We start from the raw sequence: 24,879 nt of genomic DNA, 5'->3' as shown, positions 1-24,879 counted from the left end.
TCCCTTTTTTTCTTGATGAGTCTGGCTACTGGTTTATCAATTTTGTTTATCTTCTCAAAGAACCAGCTTTTAGCTTTATTGATCTTTGTTATTGTTTCCTTCATTTATTTTTCATTAATTTCTGATCTGATCTTTATGATTTCTTTCCTTCTACTAACTTTGGGATTTTTTTGTTCCTTTTTCTAATTGTTTTAGATGTAAGGTTAGGTTGTTCATTTGAGATGTTTCTTGTTTCTTAAGGTAAGATTGTATTGCTATAAACTTCCCTCGTAGAACTGCTTTTGCTGCATCCCATAGGTTTTGGGTCGTTGTGTTTTCATTGTCATTTGTTTCTAAGTATTTTTTGATTTCCTCTTTGATTTCTTCAGTGATCTCTTGGTTATTAACTAGTGTATTGTTTAGCCTCCATGTGTTTGTATTTTTTACAGATTTTTTCCTGTAATTGATATCTAGTCTTATAGCGTTTTGGTCAGAAAAGATACTTGATATGATTTCAATTTTCTTAAATTTACCAAGGCTTGGCTTGTGACCCAAGATATGATCTATCCTAGAGAATGTTCCATGGGCAATTGAGAAGAAAGTGTATTCTGTTGTTTTTGGATGGAATGTCCTATAAATATCAATTAAGTCCATCTTGTTTAATGTATCACTTAAAGCTTGTGTTTCCTTATTCATTTTCATTTTGGATGATCTGTCCATTGGTGAAACTGAGGTGTTAAATTCCCCTACTATGATTGTGTTACTGTCCATTTCCCCTTTCATGGCTGTTAGTATTTTCCTTATGTGTTGAGGTGCTCCTATGTTGGGTGCATAAATATTTACAATTGTTATATCTTCTGCTTGGATTGATCTGTTGATCATTTTGTAATATCCTTCTTTGTCTCTTGTAATAGTCTTTATCTTAAAGTCTATTTTGTCTAATATGGGAATTGCTACTCCAGCTTTCTTTTGATTTCCATTTGCATTGAGTATCTTTTTCCATCCCCTCATTTTCAGTCTGTATGAGTCCCTAGTTCTGAAGCGGGTCTCTTATAGACAGCATACGTATGGGTCTTGTTTTTGTATCCATTCAGTCAGTCTGTGTCTTTTGGTTGGAGCATTTAATCCATTTACATTTAAGGTAATTATCAATATGTATGTTGTTTTGGGTTTGTTATTGTAGGTCTTTTCCTTCTCTTGTGTTTCATGCCTATTGAAGTTCCTTTAGCATTTGTTGTAAAGCTGGTTTGTTTGTGCTGAATTCTCTTAGCTTTTGCTTGTTTGTAAAGTTTTTAATTTCTCCATCAAATCTGAATGAGATCCTTGCTGGATAGAGTAATATTGGTTGTAGGTTTTTCCCTTTCATCACTTTAAATATGTCCTGCCACTCCCTTCTGGCTTGCAGAGTTTCAGCTGAAAGATCAGCTGTTAAACTTATGGGGATTCCCTTGTATGTTATTTGTTGTTTTTCCCTTGCTGCTTTTAATATTTGTTCTTTGTATTTAATTTTTGATAGTTTGATTAATATGTGTCTTGTCATGTTTTTCCTTGGATTTATCCTGTATGGGACTCTCTGTGCTTCCTGGACTTGATTAATTATTTCCTTACCCATATTAGGAAAGTTTTCAACTATAATCTCTTCAAATATTTCTCAGTCCCTTTGTTTTTCTCTTCTTCTTCTGTGACCCCTATAATTCGAATGTTGGTGCGTTTAGTATTGTCCCAGAGGTCTCTGAGACTATCCTCAATTCTTTTCATTCTTTTTTTCTTTATTCTGCTCTGCAGTAGTTATTTCCACTATTTTCTCTTCCAGGTCACTTATCCGTTCTTCTGCCTAAGTTATTCCGCTACTTTTCCCTTCTAGAGAATTTTTAATTTCATTTATTGTGTTGTTCATGATTGTTTGTTTGCTGTTTAGTTCTTCTAAGTCCTTGTTAAACGTTTCGTATATTTTCTCCATTCTACTTCCAAGATTTTGGATCATCTTTACTATCATTATTCTGAATTCTTTTACAGGTAGACTGCCTATTTCCTCTTAATTTGTTAGGCCTGTTGGGTTTTTACCTTGTTCCTTCATCTGCTGTGTGTTTCTTTGTCTTCTCATTTTGCTTAACTTACTGTGTTTGGGGTCTCCTTTTCACAGGCTGCATGTTCGTAGTTACCTTTGTTTTTGGTGTCTGCCCCCATTGTCTAAGTTTGGTTCAGTGGGTTGTGTAGGCTTCCTGGTGGAGGGAACTAGTGCCTGTGTTCTGGTGGATGAGGCTGGAACTTGTCTTTCTGGTGGGCAGGTCCACATCTGGTGGTGTGTTTTAGGCTGTCTGTGACCTTATTATGATTTCAGGCAGCCTTTCTGCTAGTGGGTGGGGTTGTGTTCCTCTCTTATTAGTTGTTTGGCATAGGGTGTCCAGCACTGTAGGTTGCTATTCATAGAGTGGAGCTGGGTCTTGGCGTTGTGATGGAGATCTCTGGGAGATTTTTGCTGTTTGATATTACGTGGAGCTGGGAGGTTTCTTGAAGACCAATGTCCTGAACTTGGCTCTCCTACCTCAGAGGCACAGCCCTGACACCTGGCTGGAGCACCAAGAGCCTGTCCTCCACACGGCTCAGAATAAAAGGGAGAAAAAAAGAAAGAAAGAAAGAAAAAGATAAAATAAAATAAATAAAATAAGATAAAATAAAATAATATAAAATAGAATAAAATAAATAATTTAAAATGTTATTAAAATAAAAACAAAAATTAATTATTAAAAAATTTTAAGTAATTAAGAAAAAAGAAAGAGAGAAGAGAACAACCAAACCAAAAAACACATCCACCAATGATAACAAGCACTGAAAACTATAACAGAAACACAAACAAACAAACTAAAAAAAAACGGACAGACAGAACCCAGGACAAATGGTTAAAGCAAAGCTATACAGAGAAAATCACACACAGAAGCATACGCCTACACACTCACAAAAAGAGAACACGGGAAAAAAAAATATATATATATATGTATATATATATATATGTATATATATATGTATGTGTATATATATATATATATATATGTGTGTGTATATATATATATATATATATATATATATATATGTGTGTGTATATATATATATATATATATATATATATATATATATATATATATATCTCACTGCTCCCAAAATCCATCTTCTCAGTTTGGGATGATTCGTTGTCTATTCAGGTATTCCTCAGATGCAGGGTACATCAAGTTGACTGTGGTGATTTAATCCGCTGCTGGGATTTAATGAGGTTTCTGGGAGAGATTTCCCTTTCTCTTCTTTGTTCGCACAGCTCCTGGTGTTCAGATTTGGATTTGTCCCCTCCTCTTTGTGTAGGTCACCTGAGGGCGTCTGTTCTTCACTCAGGATGGGGTTAAAGTAGCAGCTGCTTCGGGGGCTCACGCTCACTGAGGCCGGTGGGGGAGGGAGGGGTACGGAGTGCAGGGCGAGCCTGCGGTGGCAGAGGCCAGCATGACATTGCACCAGCCTGATGCACACCGTGTGTTCTCCCGGGGAAGTTGACCCTGGATCACAGGACCCTGGCAGTGGTGGGCTGCACAGGCTCCCAGGAGGACAGGTGTGGATAGTGACCTGTGCTTGCACACAGGCTTCTTGGTGGCTGCAGCAGCAGCTTTAGCGTCTCATGCCCGTCTCTGGGGTCCACATTGATAGCCGTGGCTCACACCCGTCTCTGGAGCTCTTTTAAGCAGTACTCTTAATCCCCTCTCCTTGCGCACCAGGAAACAAAGAGGCAAGAAAAAGTCTCTTGCCTCTTCAGCAGTTCCAGACCTTTTCCCGGACTCCCTCCCGGCTAGCTGTGGTGCACTAACCCCTTCAGTCTGTGTTCACGCAGCCAACCCCAGTCCTTTCCCTGCGATCTGATCGAAGCCGGAGCCTCAGCTCCCAGCCCCCGCCCGCCCCAGTGGGTGTGGAGACATGCCTCTCGGGCTGGTGAGTGCTTGTTGGCAGCGATCCTCTGTGCGGGAATCTCTCTGCTTTGCCCTCTGCACCCCTGTTGCTGCGCTCTCCTCCATGGCTCCAAATCTTCCCCGCTCCGCCACCCACAGTCTCCGCCTGCGAAGGGCCTTCCTAGAGTGTGGAAACCTTTCCTCCTTCACAGCTCCCTCCCACTGGTGCAGGTCCCGTCCCTATTCTTTTGTCTCTGTTTTTTCTTTTTTCTTTTGCCCTACTCGGGTACGTGGGGAGTTTCTTGCCTTTTGGGACATCTGAGGTCTTTTGCCGGCCTTCAGTAGGTGTTCTGTAGGAGTTGTTCCACATGTAGATGTATTTCTGATGTATTTGTGGGGAGGAAGGTGATCTCCACGTCTTATTCTTCCGCCATCTTCCAAATGGGGTTTCTTCTAGATGTATATTTATATACCACACAGTTGACCCTTGGTATCCATGGGAGATTGGTTCCAGGACCCCCATGGATACCAAAATCCTGATACTCAAGTCCCTTATATAAGTAAAATGGTGAAATACAGTTGACACTTTAACAACATGAGTTTGAACTGCTCGGGCCCACTTATACACACACTTTTTTTTCCCAATAAATATATACTAGAGTACTACAAGATCCTGGGTTAGCTGAATCCATGGATGTGGAACTGGAGATACAGCAGGCTGACTATAAAGTTGTACTAGATTTTTTTTTTTTTAATTTTATTTATTTATTTATTTTTGGCTGTGCTGGGTCTTCATTGCTGCATGAGGGCTTTTCTCTAGTTGTGGCGAGTGGGGGCTACTCTTCGTTGCAGTGCGCGGGCTTCTCATTGCGGTGGCTTCTCTTGTTGCAGAGCACAGGCTCTAGGCACGTGGGCTTCAGTAGTTGTGGCACGTGGGCTCAGTAGTTGTGGCTCACGGGCTCTAGAGCACAGGCTCAGTAGTTGTGGCGCATGGGCTTAGTTTCTCTGCGGCATGTGGGATCTTCCCGGACCAGGGCTTGAACCCATGTCCCCTGCATTGGCAGGCGGATTCTTAACCAGTGCACCACCAGGGAAGCCCTGCACTAGATTTTTGACTGTGCAGAGGGTCAGTGCCCCAACCCCCGCATTTTTCAAGGGTCAACTGTATTTGTGTATAACCTAGGCACATCTTCCTGTATACTTTAAATCATTTCTAGATTACAGTTGACTGTATATAAATTTCATTAAATTCTACCATTGGTCATGGTAGTACATGGGATTAACCAAGGAGTTCCTTCACATGTTTCCATATTCGTTTTGGCCCTCACTACGTATCAACAAACCATTTTCTCCTTGATAACCAGCATCAATTATCCCAGCCAACACTGTGAGTCCCCATTTTACTGTTTACTCGTAGGCATGAATAATCCAAACTGACTGGGTAGCAGACTCAGCTTCCAATTCAGGAAAACTAATATTGTGTATTTTTTTAGGTTGCCTCTCTTTCTAGGTAAAGTACACAACAAAATGTACTACTTAAACTTTGGGCACTGGGAGGATTTCCCTTATAAATTGTGTTTTAGGACCACCTCCAAAGATAGCAGTATACTTCCAGCTGGTGCAGCATATTATAATGAACCATCCACATACATTATTTTTTAACTACTAAAACAGTACACACAATTTTATGATTTGTTGAATTAGATAACCCCCAATTCATGACTCGTAGCTCAGGCCAGATGGTCCCTGAGTCTCATGACCAGGTAGTCAGTCTTCATCAGAGCTTGGTAGCAATCCAGGAGTTGTTTCTTAGCAGCTGTTACCTGTTGAAGGATGTATGGCATTGTTCCAAAACCCTAGAGACTGCCACTTCTTTTTAATTGGGACCTGCTAAAGGCTTGTTTCTATGTCTCAGTTAGTTTAAAGCACTTCAGGCTCCTTTGACTATGCCATGTCATGAGTTCTAAGAAGTAGAGGAGCTTGTACAGCAATCTACTGGAGAACCTTTTATTGTACCATGTCTTAGCAGCTTTTCAGGTTCTTTACATATATAAAATATGCATGTAGGTTAAAAAAATTAACAACATGAGCAACCATGTATCCATCATCTAGGTTAAATATTAGACATATACCAGTAGCTTAGATGCCTCTTTATGCACCTTCCCAATTGCTACACCTTCTATGCCTCTATACCTGTGAGAGATAACCACTATCTTGATTTTGTATTCATTCCCTTTATGAATTTTCTACCTAGATATGTGTTAAACAATATATTTTTTAGTTTATGAATTTTATATAAATGAAATCATGCTATATATATTGTTATGTAACTTGCTCTTATTGAACATATTTTTGAGTTTTATTCTTATTGATGAATGTTGATATAGTTCATTCATTTTCTATGCATTATAGCATTCCATTATATGACTATACCAATATTTTTCTATCTATTCTACTCATTTTGACAATTGCATAATTCTCAGTTTTTTTTCCTATGAATGCTATTATGAGGATTCTATAAATATTTTCAGACATGTCTGTTCTTTGGTTCACATGTGCAAGAGTTTTTCTCTACAATATATACCCAGTAGAAAAATGTTGGATTATAGGTATGGATATGTGACATTATCAAATAATGCCAATTTCTTAAGAAGGTGTACCTATGTTCCCTTCTTAATGGTAGATAGAGCACAAGGCTCAGCGAGTTGACCTTTTCTTCTTGGAGATAATCTTGACATGCTCTAAATCAGTGGACTTCCATGAATCAGATTTAGTTGATAAGTCTCTGTATTTTTGACAGAATGTTCTTTCTTCTCCCAGATATAGATATAGATAGATATAGATATAGATATGAATGAGGCATCTCAGGCAGTTTTCATATCTTCTTCAGGGCTTATGTCTTATTGTCATTGTGATTTATGCAGGTTGGTGAGGCAGTTAGTCTATTGGAATCAGATTATAGCATTAGATGGAGAGTTGATATAGTTTAAAAGCAGGTTTGTAAGTATACTGCTGTCCCTTCCAGTAAAGGCAGATAGTCTCTTGTGGTATCTGTGATCAGAATTTAGAAAGATGCATTGGCTAGATTAATTAGCTAGTTGTGACCATGTGCAAAGGACATTTATATTCTGCTACAGTAAGTACAGTAAAAAAATTCTACCATAAGTTTATGTTTAATTGTACTCAGTCTCCAAGACCAACTAGCCACAGTGAGGAAATAAATAGATCTGCGAAAATAATCAGTGTAACTGCATATTTTGTTTTTGATGATATACTCAGTTTCTGAAACTTCTCCAGGAGTATGCATTCCCTTTGATTTACCATTTTAGTAAGCAAGGAGATTAATATTTCTACTTCACTCTTACTTTCAAAAGCTCTCACATCACATATCACGGAACCGAGCTGAAGATCCTGCCTATTTCCAAGGTTATCATTTGAGCCTATATATTCAGATATTGACGGTTGGTTCTGGACCACTGAGCCTGACATCAGAAATTGAACTTTTTACTTTTATTACCTATTAAGCTCTCTTTCTGACTTGGGAGACTTCAGTGACATTTTGGCCTCCTACAGAAGTTAGTGTTTTCTGACTCTTTATACTTAATATGTTCCCAGTATTTGGAATTGCTTCCACCAGTTATCCACATGACTTCCTCCCTGACGTCATTCAAGTATCTGGTTAAGTGACATCAAATGATAATGTCAAGTGATATTACCAACAAGGCCTTCCCTAACCACTCTATCTGAAACAATACATCTCTCTCCTTTGTTTTCTGCCACTTGCCAAATGTATACTTCTTTTTAGTGCTTTTCATTACCTGGCAAATTGAACCATTATTTTTGTTTGCTTATTATCCATCTTTTTACAAGGTTCAAGATAATAGGCATTTGGTCTGTTTTGCCAAACTATTTTATTTTCAGTACCTTGAACACTGTTTCTATATAGTGTAAGTGCTCAATAATTTTTAATGAATGAATGAAACCACTGTTTAAGAAAATAAGATATAAGAATTCTTATGACCATAAGTGAACATTTTCAATTATGCTTAGGCACAAGGTTAGCTAAGAAAAATTATAATTGGTTATATGTCCTGATTTTATACTACTTACAATACTATTCTCAGAGATTCTAGCAACTTTATCTGCTAACCATAAAAAATAATGTCTCATGCAATTAAGAGCTTGCATACAGGTGAAACTAATAATAATAATAGTAATAATAATATATCTATATATAGATATATAAACACATAGGTATAACTTTTTTGTTTCCTTATGGATAACAATATTTTGTTACTTGCTAGCCAAAGTAACCTTATGTCAGAGATTTCACAATGTACTCAATAACTATGTTTATATACTCATAGAGGTTTGATAATCAGTTGCTAATATTTGTTCAAAGAGCAATTTTATAGTACAGATTTCCTGTGTGAAAATGCAAGTTTTAATGTTTCTTATTTTGAAATGCCCAGTTTTCAGCATTAAGTCTAGATTAATTTTGAAAAAAAAATTACTAAATTCTATTATAGAATAAATAGCAAAGTTCACACATTCTAAGTGTATTTTTCCCTTATATAAGTTATGGTAAGTCCAGGCATTAACATGAAAGTTAATATGTTTTATTGTTCCAAGTGCATTACCTAGCTGTATCATTAGCATATTTGGGGAAGGCCTTTTATATTTCTTCCCCAAAATGATCTTGGATTTTACATGCAAAGGGAGAAGCTTTATAATGAGATATTGACAGAAACACATACTCTCTATTAAGAATCTCAGATTGTATTGAAGGAATTTTAACTTTCGATGTCATGATTTCAGATAATTTTTCTATTTGTATTGGCAATATTAATAGTGCAGTCATCTAAATATATATTTATTATTAAGACCTATACATAATGGATAATAGAATCTATATTCTTACTAAGGCATAAAAACATTTTTCCATATCATGGAATTTTTACTAGAATATTAATTTTGCAACTTTATTTTAAACATACAAAAGGTGACATTTCATTATTACAAATATGTCTTATAAGTTTAAGATATAATATGTAGTTATTTTAGAGAAAATCAAACAGAATGTTATGGCTGTTTTGATGCAGGTAATTGAGATTGAGGACTAAGAGTGACATTTGTCATCATTTATCAACCTGAACTTTGTTTTATTCCTGTACTTTGTTTTGGTTTTACGGTATCAAGAAAATTCTATTAGTAAAAATATTAATGTAACTTTTTAATAGTACAGATCTAGCAATTTAAGGATACTCTTCAACTAAACTGAACACAAAACTCTAGAGAAGAGTAGTTAGAAATGTTATTCCAGAACTAAAACACAGGTATTATCTAAGGACAACCTGCAGTTTTTATCATGAATATAAAGTTTCAGTAACCAAAGTATAATAGTCCTTCTAACTATGCATGTGCCTTTCACTTTTTATTGCAAAACAGTTAAGCTATAATAAGAACATGCATCAAATAGGAACACCAGTATCTTGTCTAGCATTTTTAAGGAAAATGCATCTGTGCTACAATAGTATATTCACTTGTATAATTATTTGTCTGTGGACATTTAAAGTCCTGAATTATTAAAAGTCAACTGTATAGAAACAACTTTCCTAACCTATGACACATGTCCAAGAAGATCAAATATAAGTACAGCAAAGTCAGAAGAGATAAACAACAACTAGTAAAACTAGTACTGCAGAGCAATGTACTGCTTGTTTCCATTATATTAGAATGTGAAATGTATTGGATTGTGCATGTTAAATTTTTTTTAAATGTAGAATATCTTTAAAAATAGGAAATTCAATAAAATATTGATTTGAATTAGACTCTTAAAAGTTAAATGTATATTTTGTAATCTCTTGGGAAACTATTGAAACATTATTCTAAGAGATATATCAAAATACAATATATGATTTAAACAAAATATTAAAAAATGTTCATATAACTTAAAAAGGCATGAAAAGTGAAACAGAAACAAATCAAAGCAAACAAAAAGAAAACAAAGATAAAATGGTAGACCTAAATAAAAATACATTAATAGTGTCATTAAATGTATATGTTTAAACATACCAATGAAAGGACAGAGGATTTTCAGGTTGAAATTTTATAAACTGACATAAATATAGGCTGTAGATAAGAAATTCACTTCAAATATAATGAGATTAAAGGTAAAAGGAAATGGAAAGTAAGGACCTCAAAAGTCTTGAATGGAAAGTAAGGACCTCAAAAGTCTGCTCTTCTATAAAAGCAAGAAGAGTGACAAAAAATTGTCAAAATCAACTTTTTCAGAAATCTACAAATTTTCAAAAAAATTAAAACAGTGCAAAGAGTGTTTATTTGAGAAAAACAGCTAACTCTGAGTAAGAACATCAAGCTTTGTTTTGTTCAACTTGCCTTAATCCTATCTTCCTCTCCTCAGCTTTGCAACAATAGTAGTCATGAAAAACAGCAGCCTGCAGTCACTGGAGAGGCAGAATGGGTTTGGAGCTACCCCAAATCCCATCCTCTGAGAACTGTCACTATTTGACGTATCTGGGAGCTCACTGAAAATCCCCATTCTCAGAAGTTGTCTTTATTTGACCTGACTTAGAGCTCATTCTGTGTGAAGAGTCCTTTCCTGATGGCATTTGGCAAAAACAATCAGTGGCAAGCATTTAACATCACGACTACCTGAGGCAGCATTACTAGTTGGGGCTAGCATAAGGCTGACCTAAAATTGTTTTTAAAACTGGACAATGAGATGTTCATAGTGCCTTTTTAAATCCCTGACATAGATTCTTGGGAATCTAGAAAGTCATGAACCTGTGCAGGACTATGCCATGTCCAGTAAAGACCTGGAAAGGCCATAAGCTCTCACTTTTTGCTGACCTTGAGGAAGCTAGCAGGAAGTGAAGGCTAACGCAGAACTGTGAAGTCCTGTCAAAGTATGGAACACCTGTTCAACAAACCTGGAAGATTTATTGGTTAAAGACATTTAAGAAAATACCTGTCCAGTTATTAGATGAACATTAAGCTAAGTGACTCCATATAACAAAGAATACAGACTCTACAGAATTAGACCATAAAAGTCACTAAACAAACAAACAGTAACACCAACAAAAGAAGAACAAAGAGCAGCAACAACAAATCCTAGGGAAGATCTGTTTGGCAGAGTTGCCACATTATGTTATTTAACTGTTGCTAAATAACATTATTTTGTAGAAAACTGTTTTCTACAAAAATTATGAAACACACCAAAAAATCAGCAAATTACGGTCCATACACAGAAAAAGAATAGAAATCATCTCTAAGCAAGTTCAGACCTTGAACTTACTAGACAAAGACTTTAAATCAGCCATTTAAAATATGTTCAAAAAATAAAGAAAACCATGTCTAAAGAATTAAAGTCTGAGAATGATGTATCAACAAATAGAAAATATTATTATATAAATGTAAATTATGTATATAAAAAATAGAAATTCTGGACTTCAAAAAATATAATAACCAAGATAAAAATTTCACTAGAGGGGCTTCACAGTAGATTTGAACTTATAGGAGAAACAGGGAACATGAAGAGAGGTTAACTGAGATTATCCAGTCTGAGGAACATGAATAAAAAATAATGAATGAGATATGACAAAAAATGAACAGAGCCATAGATGCCTATAGGACTGTATCTAGCATACCAGTCTATGCATAATAATAGTTCCAGAATGAGAAAAGGAAGAGAGAGTGTCAAAAGAGTATTTAAAAGATAAAAACCTTCTTGAAATATGATGAAAAACTTTAATTTGTATATCCAAGAACCTCACAAAATTTTGAGAAGGATAAACTCAGAGATCCACACCTGGCCACATCATAGTCAAACTGCTTAAAGTCAAACATAAAGAGTAAATCTTGAAAGCAGAAAGTAAAAAGTAATTCATTATATATGATGTGATGAAAGCAAAAGAGCATCAACCAAAAATTCTACACCTAGCACAACTGTCCTTCAAAAAAGCAAGAAATCAAGATGTTCTAGGATAAACAAAACCAGAAAATTTGTCAATAGTACACCTTCCCTATAAGAAACACTAAAAGAAGTCCTCCAGGCTAAAATGAAAGTACATAAGGCAGTTACTAGAATCCACAAACAGAAAAAATAAGTTAACACCAGTAAAAGTAACTGCATAGGTAAATATATCTACAAGTGTTTTTTTGTATAACTTTCTTCTTCTCCTTGCTGACTTATGAAATGATGATAAAGCAGTACTTAGGTGGAGATTTATACCTGTTAATGACTATATTAATAAAGAAGAAAGGTTTCAAATCAATAACCTAAATTTCTATCTAAAAAAATTAGAAAAAAAAGAGCAAACTAAACTCAAAGCTATCTGAGGGAAGGAAATAAGAAAGATTAGAGTGGAAATAAACAAAATACAAAACAGAAAAATGGTAGAAAAAAATCGACAAAACCCAAAATTTGTTACTTAGAAAGATCGACGAAATTGAAAACCTGTAGTTAAGACTATGGAAAAAAAAAAAAAGAACAAATTACTAATACCAGTAATAAAACAGTGTACACTACTATCAACCTTACACATATAACATGGATTATAAGAGAATACTATGAACAATTGTACACTAAAATATTAGATAACCTAGATACAATAATACCAAGTGCTAGTGATGATGCAAAGCTATCAGAACTCTTATTCGTTGCTGGTGGGAATGCAAACACTCTGAAAAATGGTTTGGCAATTTCTTACAAAGTTAAATATATACTTACCATATGGCTCAGCAATCTTACCCTAGATAAATGAAAACTTATGTTCACATAAAAACCTGCATACCTGTGTTTATAGTAGCTCTTGTCATACTTGCCAAACACTGGACATAACCCAAATGTACTTCAATGAGTGAATGGATAAACAAGTTCTGGTACCTTCCTATAATGGAATACTAACCAGCAATAGAGAAGAATAAAATGCTGATACATACAACTTGGGTGAAATTTAAAGGCCTTATGCTGAATAAAAGAAGCCCTTGTCACATTATTGCTGCATTATTGAAAAGACAAAGCTATAGAAATGGACAATATATCAGTGGTTGCCAGGAATTATGGTAGGAAGGAGGGTGAGTTTAGAAAGTTAGTGCCAGGGAGTTTTTTGAAATGGTATAACTTTTCTATATCCTGATTATAGTAGTAATTACCTGATCTATACATAAGCATTAAAATTCATAGAACTGTATACCAAAAGGAAAAAAATATATTCACTGTATGATAAGTAAAAAATAAAATATAATTAAATAATATAATAGGATCATACTGGAGGGAGGAAGCATAAATCAGTACATCAGAAAGTGTGGAGATGGGGGAGAAAGCTTTTGTTACTTAAACTATGTCATAGGAAATTAAAATACAGAACTGTGATGAATGGTGTAATTGAGAAGAGAGAAACGAGATGATTGAGGCCCCATATTGGCTTCGTAGGCTTGAATTTCTCTCATATAAAATGTCATGAGCAATTGCTAAATTGCTACTTTTGTTGTTGTATTATTGATATAACCAAAATCAGATCCAAAAAAAGCTGTCTACATATAAAATCTAGATTACATAAATGTGTTTTTTCCTGGGTGTAAGTACTCAGAAGGCAGGAGCTTCTTATTTTATATTTTTTTTACAATCATGTGGGCATAGCTATTTTTCTTGAAGCCATAAAAAATTAAAATGTTAAATATCTTTTTGGGTATAATGGAGAGATCTGGTTTTAGTTATAAAGAACTTAACAAATGCCCCTGTAAACATTTTCACTTAGTAGACTGAAACCACGTTTTGCAATATATACTTTTGGATATCATAGTCAGCAAGGAGAATGCTACATTAATGACAGATGCACTTTTTGGAGAAGTATGAGGTGTGTAATAATTTTTAAAACTGTCTATTTATTATAAATACTGCTTCAAATGTTCATATCAACTTTAATATAAATTTAGAAGTATTATTCTTTAAGAGATTATAGGACTTGAATTGAAATAGAGCACATTACTTAACAAATGGCAAGTGAAGTAGAATGATAAAATCTCACTTTAACATTGACTCTTTTAAGCATATTTGAATCTGCTTTATGATAGACAGATCATCCAGAATATTGCATATGTCTACAAAAAGCAGATTGGTTAAGATAATCTTTTTTTGTTGTTTATTTTGTCCCCGTTGCACCCAGAGTTTATTATAGGGCATATATAACATAAGAAATGACTTCTTGGCTTCAGATCTATAATATTGAAATTTCTTTTTAGATTCTCATTAGAAATTTGCTTTGTAACCCTGAGTGGAGACATTTGATGTGTCACCAGTTTGATTGCTCTGAACTGTTTATATCTCAGCAGGAATAATGACATGAGTAGTTTGACTGTTGAGATGTGAAATCAGAGTGAACACTTGTCAAGATTTTTTCAGCAAAATTAAATGTTGCTAATTTAAGATGGGTCAGAGTAATATTTTTCTGTGTTTGTTCCTTCCATAATTTAAATTTAGATCATTTTATATACATTTTTACAATTGGCTCATTTCTGGATCATTAAACCCCATCATCAAATAATATTTATTAAGCTGCTGCATGCTCATAGATCCAGAATGACTGCTATACCATTGCAGTTAAGGAAATAGCATACACACTTCTTAAAAAAAAAAAAAAGCTCGTCAGCCAAATAAATACTTTTATGTGTCTAATGAACACAGATATAGCATTTCTTCATCCTCCCATCCATTTGTCTCACTTCTCCCTGGCATTTCTAATTCTAAAAATCTACATAGAATTTTAAAGGTACTTTTGAATCATTAGCAAACACATTAAAAAATATATTGCACATTAAATTTTGATGGTATACTTTAGATAAACTGCTTTCAGATTTACTTCAGTGTGAGGAAGATGTGGAAATTAAAGTTAGCAGTTGTATTATTTTGATAGACTACAGGGGTAAGTTTTTGGAAAGTAATTGATCATTGAAAGGAAAGGGAATAAAATGGAAACAACAAGGCCAAATAGGAGAATATAAAATAGTTGAAGAGATTATATGGTCAAATGTTAACTCCTACTCAGAATGACATATGATTATATTTGAGACTCATTTGACCCAATTCTTAGCTAACAGTTTGGTTAACAAAAAAATATATTATTCTAGTCAATGCTTTTGTTGTTGTTATTGTTAAATCTGTTTTCCTCACAGGGTGTGTAATAGCTCTTTTGTTACTCATTAGTGGGGTCACCAGGTGGTATACACAAAAAAAGCACATTTGGTGACACTAACTCAGTTTTGTTCATTTTTGGTTGTTAAATGTGGTAAAGAACATTGAAACTAATGTCTAAATATAGCTATCCTACATCATTTATCTAGCCATATTTATTCTCTCCTCCACAGAGAGCAAATAAAAGTTAAATACTTTTTTCTAAAGAATTCAGCAACTGAAAGTTAATTATTTACAGATCAGTCTTTAGTTTCTTACTTAGAGAAACTTTGAGGATACTTCTCAGATTGATTATTGAATACTTAATATATCCATAATAAAATAAATTTCTAATGAACTGTTATTCTTCAATTATGAAGACAGAGTTAACCTTACCTATTTAATGGGATCTTATGTAATTTCATTTATTTCCGCATTTGTCTCCAAATGCTTCTAAAGGTTTATTCTCTTTGCTTTAAACATCTCATTCTCTAGAAGAATTTTTTATCTTTGTTGATATTCACTGCACAGCAAATCAAAGATGTCTGTCAAATCTTCTTCCTGAAAAAGTAAGAGAGGAGGAAAAATTGACCTTAGGGTGACCAGTTTATGGTTTCCATAACTGGGAATTACTTTGCAACTTTGTCTCCCAGTTTTACTCTATTTAAAGGTTCTTTGACATTTCAGATGGCTGTTAAACTTAAATTATAGCTCATTGTCTGAAATTATTCTTTCTAGGTAAACAGGATTATAAAAAAACCAAACCTATTTTACGAGCAACCAAATTAAAAGCAGAAGCAAAGAAAACAGCGATAGGCATAAAGGTACCTGTATTTGATAACTTTAAAATTTGTTATATTGCATGCCATCTCATTTTCTAAAACTGGATTGCATAAATGTTGAATTCTAAATGTTTTATGACATTTCAAAATCTAAGTCAAATGCCAGGATTAAAGGCTTTTAAAGAGAATTTACTTAATGAGAAACATCCTTCCCATTCTAAGATTTTATTAGGTCTTAGAATAAGACCTAATGTCACTTAAGAGAAACAGTTACACTTAAAGTTGCAACTTACATTTTCTCAAGCTACTGTATTTATTGTTCAAACACTTCAGCGATATACGTGGCCTGGATCAAAAACTTTTCTCACTTGCAATAAGTTTCATGTTATGGTTGTTTAACTTTTAATTATAATTGTATATACTTAGATCGTTAATATATGTAATTTTACACATGTATTATTTTTGTTGTCAGTACTCTCTATGATGAAATTCTAATGATGTTCCCAAACTTGTTCTTTTAGAAAACCAGTGTTTTAACTGCTTAAGAGGGATAAAAGCAAATGAGAATGATGTTAGCAGATGTTAATCCAATGTGCTAGCACAATGAAGTTCAACAAAATTACATTTACATTATTACCCATGTCAACTCTGCCAAGTGTTTAGAGTAAGATTAAACTATAAATAGAAAAATTAATTTGACGGCTCTACTGTCAAATGTGCAAAAGTAAAGTGACTAGTACATATATTTTATTTAAATATTAAAATGTTAAAAGGAGATTTTGGGTTTTATCTGGCAGATGAAAAATCAATTTTTCTAAGTTATAGCTTGTAGCAAATGCCAAGGTATTACTACCAAGCTGTAACAGCTGTTGAACTGCCAGATGATATATTTGGTTGTCTTCCAGAATTTGCTATTATGATCACGAAACACTGCCTTCTTTTTACTCCTGCTTACTGATTTTGATCAAGCATTGCTGTGTGCTGTGGTATGTTTTCACAGCACAATCTCCTCAGTTAGCGCTGTGTGTCAGTTTTTAACGGAAAAAAAAAAAAAAAGTGAATTGCCTTTTTGTTTGAAAGAGAGATGATTAATCTTTTGAAGTTTCTTCTAATTTCATGTGAAATTTCATTCATCTTTAAAATTATTTCCATGACACAAACTTTCTAAAACCAGTGGTTAGTTTCTTATTTTGCAGTTAGTTACCTGATGATTGTCTCTTGTAATGAGAGCACTGTCTGTCATTTTCCAGGAAAGCAATATGTCACTTATTTTTATCTTTCACAATACAGCGCTTTGTTTTTGTCTTGTTAGAAGAATATTGGGGTAGCACACTCCACTTGTGGCACAGTATAATGAGCAGCTGCAAATTAGAATTTGAAAAATAGTGCAGCCATGCATTTATTGATATATACCACTTTCCTGTATATATCCTCTATTTCATTTGCTCTTATCATTTTTGCTATGGTTTTAACTTGAGGAAATAACCATATTCCTAGTATAAGTCTACCTTATAGTGCAATCTAATGTCCTTTTAAAAACAGTATAGAATTTGTTTATCTTTTATGAGAAAAAAATTGTTCTTAGATTTCATTTATGATTTAAAGTATGTACAGAAAAGTTTCTGACATCAAAAACAGCTCCTTTTTAATAAACTAGCATGCCATTTTGATTTGCAAACCTGTGAAAAACAAAAACCTTATCTTTAAACACTGTTTACTTTGCTTGAAAATTTATGTAAAGAGCCCATTAAAATAATAGGAAACTTTTTAGAATCAGAACCATGGAGGTGTTTTACATTTCAAATCTGGCATACTAATTAGTTTGCCCTGTCAAACTTTGATTGCCTTGTCATTTTAGCATAGTATTTTAAATAACGAAGTTTCTTTCAGCAATTGCCATTTAATGCTATTTAATTTCCCTAGTGAGTGATTTTATCCATGTTGATAATGTCAGAGAAGCAACTAAGGATTAATGAACATCAAACATGTTCGACTCTTATCTAGTTAATACAGGTTGACCATAATGTTATAATATTTTATCACTTTACTACTTATTTTTTAGAATGAATCATTGCTATGCTCTTAAAATAATTTAAATCTACAGAAAATATGAACAGCTGCAAGGAATAGAAAAATAACAGCAATGATAAAACTGAACACGAAAGAGGCCTAGAATCACATGACTCCTCTTACTGTTACAATGATCTAGCTGAGTCTAAACTGGCACATTTGTAAAATGGATTTTATGCCATTTACCTCACAGTATAGTCAGAAGATTTAAATAATACACGTAACATAAATATTTCTTTGAATTAGCTATTACTGGTTTGCATAAATAAGACTGTCCTTGGATGTTTGTCATTGGCCTAAAGATCCCTTACTTCAACTAAGTCTGCTTTGTGTGACTATACTACATATTACAAAATGTTTTTAGTTTTGCTGTGAAGATAGTATTATGGATATTATTGCTGTAAAGTTTTCAACACATTACATAATTTTAATATACCTTGTACATAAATTATATAAATCTGACTCAATCATTTATTTAGAAATTGCTATGAGCATTACAATGTTGTAGAACCTGTGGAAAAAATGATGAATAAGACACAATTATCTTGGAGGAATTTCTACAAGAAATCGCATGATTGAGAAATCATGGATTAGAGATATAAAAATTACACAGTAGGGTACTTACCCTCAGGGGCTTCTAGTGCTTTTTTTTTATAAATATATGTTTAGTGATAGAAAATTTCAGGGAACAGTAATGATTCAGAATAAGATATGAATATCACTTCTTCAAAATGTGGAATTATTTCTATTGAGGTGCTATTTTTAGTTCGTGTCTTTTACCAACATAAACAAAATGTCATAATTTATGACCCAGTAATGAGTACCACCTAAAAAAAATATTTGCACAACTAATATTTACTAGTTGGTTGCTGTTCAATTTGACGATTATTTTTCAAGAGTTGCAACATCAGGGAAAAATTTTTTAGAATGCAAATACCTGTGTTTCCTAGTATTTAGAAGGAAAAAGATAATCTATATTTGTTTATTAAGTAGTTTATTTGAAACAAGTGATTATAATAAAAAATAAGGATCAGAAATTTGATTTATCTGTTACATAAATAAAATATTCAAATGGCAACCAGATCCTGCTAACAACCCCTTGGGATGAGCCAGCTGGAAGCATTATTTTTGTTCTCTTTGTTATTCCTGATCTCAAACTAAAAATGGCCAAGGGTGGGGAGAGTCATAAATGCCTGTAGGTCTCTAAGTTATGGTTAGTGTGACCAGAATTCTGAAAGCAGTATTTTCAAATTTTACCATAGTTTTAACCCTCCAAGCATGCAGTCCCCACAATACTTACCTCCTTAACAGAATAGGGACATTCTGAAGCAAATGATTTGCTGTACCTCCTCGTCCAATACTTCGGAAGCCTCACTCCCCACACCATAGTATGTTGAATAGACTTAATTGAATTAATGGATCTTCTGAAGTTGTATTCTATGAATGTTCTCTGCTTCCTACCCTTAAACCCCTTTTTCATGCCTCTGAATATTCTGAAAATGTACAATGAAGATGATACAGAGCTGTTTGAAAGGATAAGAAGGAGTTGAAAAATAGCAATTAGAGGTGATTATCAATGAGATGAGAATCATAGACTCTAATCAAGAGTAAAAACTTTAGTTTTGTGTTAAGCTTATGGGAATGGTGACTGCTGTTGAACAGTTTTTTGTCCACTGTACAGAACAGATGGAGTTTGCAGTTGTGTGTCACTTGTTTATTACATCCTCTTAAAATTAGTAGCTGTGTAACCAGATGGGTCTGGGAGCACAGCTGTGGATACAAGAAAATAAATGAAACCTGTCTGATGCTGCCATGCCCTTTTGAGATGCCAAAGTATTCCAACTGCAACAGAGAAAAATTCACTTTAATTTGACATTATATTGATAGAGTAGATTGAGAAATCAAATCTTACAAAAATAGTTGACACTAAATCTTTCAACCCCATGGTTTTTATTAATATTTATTTTTATAGTTTGCAAATCTAAAAAAATATAATTATAAAGCTAAAAATCTGTGTAAAATGTCCATTTGTAATTTCAACACCCAGGTAAAAATTACATGTTGATTATAAACCAAATTTATTCTAATGTTTTTAAAGTTTATTAGGTAGCATATGTTGAATTATTAATTTTGCATTCTTTTGAAATGTAAACTACATTTGTGTAAGTGCAAATAAATTGCTTCTCCATAAAATAATGTCAGGAAGGGGTGTGATATGCAAGTGGGAATTACAAGGGAATATTTAAGCTCTTTAGGATACTGTACTGGCACTATTTATTCTTCTTTCTGTTTAGCCAAATGATATGTTAATATTGAGAAAATTCCTTCATGGTATGTGTGTGTGTGTGTGTGTGTGTGTGTGTGTGTGTATATATATATGTTTATAGACTTTGAAAAATAATATGATTTTTGCCATTGTATATGTGGTAATTTTTTGGCTATTATATCAACATAATTGATTAATATAATCCATATCAAATCACCAAATGAAGTATCCAGGACCATCCTTCATAGTTGTGTGAAGTATATCATACCATGCTTCATGAGCCAAGAGTACTTAGTTTTGTTCTACCACACTGTAAACTATAGAATTTAGAATTTAAAAATGAGTTTAAAAAAATAATATTTAATAAGGATGTTTACAGAGACATAATCTAGAAACTGGTTATAATGGTTTCTTCCTATTAGAAAAGGAATGATAATTTAAAAAGGAATCTGTGTCCAAATGCTATAGCTAATAATAAATGTATTGAAGCAAGAAATAATGTTATTTCTTTCTCAAATGTTATTTCTTTCTCAAATAGAGAAAGATAAACTGTGTAGGCACAAACTACATTGCTTACATCCAACAGTTTGATACCCAAACTATGAAAATATATTAAAATTATAAATGTTAATTTTACTATTAGAAAAACACAAATTTAAATAAAAATAATAATATACATCTATTATTATACCCACTGATGTACCTGCCATTATATTAGGTATTGTCAAGCACAAAAGTTTCTTTGCTTAATGACAGGAAGTGTTAAACAAAAAGAATGTGATTATTAATTCTAGACTGTGGTTTTTTATCTCGTTAAGCTGATAACGTTAACCAACCTCATTTCATGAATTTCAAATCTACTTTTTTTTTCCTTCCTCAGGAAGTTGGCCTTCTACTTGCAGCTATATTGGCCCTCCTACTGGCTTTCTATGCTTTCTTTTATCTCAGACTGTCCACAGATGTTGACCCTGATCTGGAACCAGATGAAGATTAGTTGAGCAGCAATCAATGCATGAAAAGGATATAATTTTATAAAAGCACCTCTAGGGACCAATACTTTCTGAAGTACTGAGACAGCAAGATCTTGATTTTTTTCTGCTGGTATTTTCAGTTTGCAGAAATATCTTTTAAAATGTTGCATAGGATATCAAGAAAAGAACCTTACCTAGTAATGTAGTATGTGTGCTACCAGATACTTTTATAAATCTTTCTACTTTGACAGGCAACCTATTCATGGTGCATTTAGATAATGTGAAAAACAGATCCTAAATTCTTCAGATGTCTTAGGCAATTTATGTGTATAACTCCATCACTTACAGATTACTAAATCTATTTTTGTTCCATATACATTCTAAGTAAAAGTATATATCCTCATTTACAGAAACATTCTCTAGTCACATTCAGAGCCTAAGAAGGAATGAAAAGTCATGGGAAATTTTTCATTTTACAGAGAAGCCCTGCTTTCTTTCCAGACGTAGTTTATATCATTAGAGAGACAATCTGCACATACATCTACAGTAATCTTTTTCCTTCTTTGCCAACTGTTCAGTGCACATGTGCTCCATCAGAAATGGCACCTGGATGACAGAAGCTCAAAGAGTCACATATGTCTCTAAAATAGAGTTGCTTTCCTCTTGGGCTGTCTGAACTGGTGTAAATAGAAAGTTCAGTTGATCTTGATTTTAATTAACCTATTACTCTATTAATATAAACTTGGAATTGTATTTTAATTATGTTGTCCTGGCTGCTTGCAGTATCAGTTTGCCCTTCTTGTTAAGGAGATATGTAGCAATCTGTTGTCTAATTGTGCAGTCTTTTTCACACAAGGGTAACAGCAGAAGTCCTACCTACTCAGAGTCATTTTCTTGGGTTGTCTCTTATATCTGAACAATACAAACTTGTTTCACAAAATTGTATTTTGTCTCTTGGGAATTAAATCAATTAAGTCATTTTCTTGGGTTGTCTCTTATATCTGAACAATACAAACTTGTTTTACAAAATTGTATTTTGTCTCTTGGGAATTAAATCAATTAAGTCATTTTCTTGGGTTGTCTCTTATATCTGAACAATACAAACTTGTTTTACAAAATTGTATTTTGTCTCTTGGGAATTAAATCAATTAGAACCCTTTCATGAAAAGTAATAGAAGAAAATATATGTCTCATATTACTCACATATGGAGTTTTTTGTTTATATGATTTTTCAAGGTATTTTACATTTGTTGGAGTATAACGACTAATGTATTCAGTATTTTTTACTGGTAATGGAATTTTTAAATAATTTTATAACACATGAATACATAAAGATTAGAAAATGGAAAAATATGTGTCCACAGCAGAGTTGTTAGTTACTACCTTACATAAATATGTATAGAAAATGAATAGCTTGCAACATGTGTATAAGGTGTTTCATAGTAAATACATTGTATTTATAAAGAGTAAATAAAATGTTAAGATTGTTTCCATACTCTCCAAGAGAAGAAAGTATTGATAAATATCCTAGATAGTCTTTGAGACTTTTGCAGATAGTTGAATGTGGTTGTGTAGCATTATGTTCTGTAGAGTTTTTTCAAGTAGCATAACTTATTTCATCAGTGTGAAAACAGCCAAAAGTTCCAGTATCCTCACAGATCATTTATGCCAAACATCTGAGGGCAAAATTTAACCAGTGTTATTTCCTGGATTCTTCCCCTTGAAATCACAAACTTAAGAGACAGACCAAGAGTTCCTATACACTCACTACAGTGGACAAATCCAAGTGGCATTTTTAGGAAAGGTTGCAGCATTTAATGCCATGTGGTATGTCTGTTTGTGAAGTGGGTGGCAAGAGAATATCCAAGCTGGCATTTTGGATATGATGGGTCTTTTACTTTCCTGAGTGACATGCCACATGTCAAGAAATACTGCTTTCCCCCACTCCTATCACATTTATGTGAACAATCTTCATTTAGTTATTTCCCCTCCCATCTGGTGTTAAATACAGTCATATAAAATAAAGATTATTTCTAATTTCAGTGGTAATTTAAATGCAAGGATAAGTAATAATTGTCTATTAGATACCTATCCAAGTGAGATATAACAGAATTTACAGTATTTAAAATAGATGATTATACTCTTGGAAATGTTTGAAAATTCATTACCCTGAAAAAAAAGAAAAAAACAACTTTACTATCCTGTTCTACTCTTGAGGTATTCTTTGGAGGAAAAATGTTGTTTCTGATAGTAATGAATATTAGCCTAAACACAGCATAACTAACTTAACTGATTAACTTATGGCAAGTCCCAAAGGCTAAACTCTGATTTTAATAAATAGCAGGTAAAGTGAGACAATGTATGCTTACAAAATAATGTTTTCGTGAAATGCACATTTTTCAAGCTCACATTAACTGGGAAGCAGCCAATCCTCTGTAGAGAAATCCCAAGTTGAAGTCTGGTTTGAATCTTTGAAGACAGAGAGGTGATATCCGGCCTGCAGTTTCAGGGGACTACACTTTTAAATAGTGAGTGGTATTTGGCATAAATCTGAGACTGGCACCATACAAATTTTAGGCATGGGTTTTTCCCCTCCAATAATTCACTGCTCAGAGTAATTCAGAAGACAAAAACAAAAAAAAATTTAATGACTTTTCAGAATGTTAGAATCTATCTGTTAACATACTCTTTCTGCAGAAGAAATTTCAACTAATGCAGCTGGACTTAACGTACAGCCTATAGAATACTGTGAATGAAGCTTGAGTGGTTGCTGGTTCTTATATTGCATGAAAAATACAGAATATGTAAATTCATTTGAGAGGCGATGTTGTAAAAATATAACCTCATCTAGAATTTCTTTTAAAACAAATGTGCTAAAAGCCTATTTTAGTACCAGAATGAGGTTTGCTGTTGTTTTAAGGTGACAAAATACTTAAAGATTTTCCAATCTTTTCCAATTTTTTGTAAATGTAGGTGAAATACTCCCATTCCAACCAAGTATTACAAAATCCTGAGAATATGTTCTTATTCATTTCTGTAATTCCAGTAGTGTAGTGGTCTGCACATTTTTAATAAATGCATGTTAGAATTTAAGTTAATCTCTTTCAGTCCTCTCAGAGCCTGGCACAGTTCTTGCATGTAACAGATGATCAAAAATTATTTGCATTTAATAAATAAAACTTAAAAATCACAATATTGATCAACTCAGCATTTAGCATTTATGGTCGTTGGTTGTATTGGGACACATACACATTTAATCCTGGTTCTCTTTAAGATCAAGACAACTAGCATTAAATTTGCTACAGAACAGAAACGTTGCTCTTTTCTAGGAAATCAAGTATGCTATTTTCACCTTAGTATTGTTAAAAATCATACTCATTGTTTTAAATTTAACTTAGTCTAAATCTTCACTCCCATTGAAAATAAAACTAAATTTTCATTATAATGCTTATATTTATGTGAAAACTAAAGTGTTATATTTTCCAGATTCTAAAATTATATAGTCATTGATAATTCAGTAGATCAAGTTATGCTTTAGATAAGCGTCAGAAATAAACTTCTAGAAATTAAACTTAAATTTTAATGTATTTCATCCATAACATAAGGTTATTGAGCCAGAGACTATCTAAGATAAACTTTTATTTTTTTCTTACCAACAATTAGGTTTCTTTACACTTACCTGAAGCTTCTC

General features: G+C 33.3%; 1 protein-coding gene across 4 annotated transcripts in view; it reads left to right on the top strand.

The window, feature by feature from the left end:
• Positions 1-22,128, top strand: part of TRIQK (triple QxxK/R motif containing) — a 104,942-nt gene extending 82,814 nt beyond the window's left edge. For all 4 annotated transcript variants that reach the window (XM_068525534.1, XM_068525533.1, XM_068525535.1 and 1 more), the window contains 2 exons: positions 15,838-15,923; positions 21,098-22,128. In XM_068525534.1, coding sequence (XP_068381635.1) covers positions 15,838-15,923; positions 21,098-21,211 — 200 coding nt within the window. In that variant the 3' untranslated portion in view covers positions 21,212-22,128. The remainder of the gene's footprint in view (positions 1-15,837; positions 15,924-21,097) is intronic.
• The last annotated feature ends 2,751 nt before the right edge of the window (positions 22,129-24,879 follow it).

This window comes from Eschrichtius robustus, chromosome 17 (genome assembly GCF_028021215.1).
Source record: "Eschrichtius robustus isolate mEscRob2 chromosome 17, mEscRob2.pri, whole genome shotgun sequence".
In the NCBI taxonomy this organism is placed as follows: Eukaryota; Metazoa; Chordata; class Mammalia; order Artiodactyla; family Eschrichtiidae; genus Eschrichtius; species Eschrichtius robustus.
The sequence above is the reverse complement of the archived record's forward strand: the minus strand, read 5'-3'. Positions and strand labels throughout refer to the sequence as shown.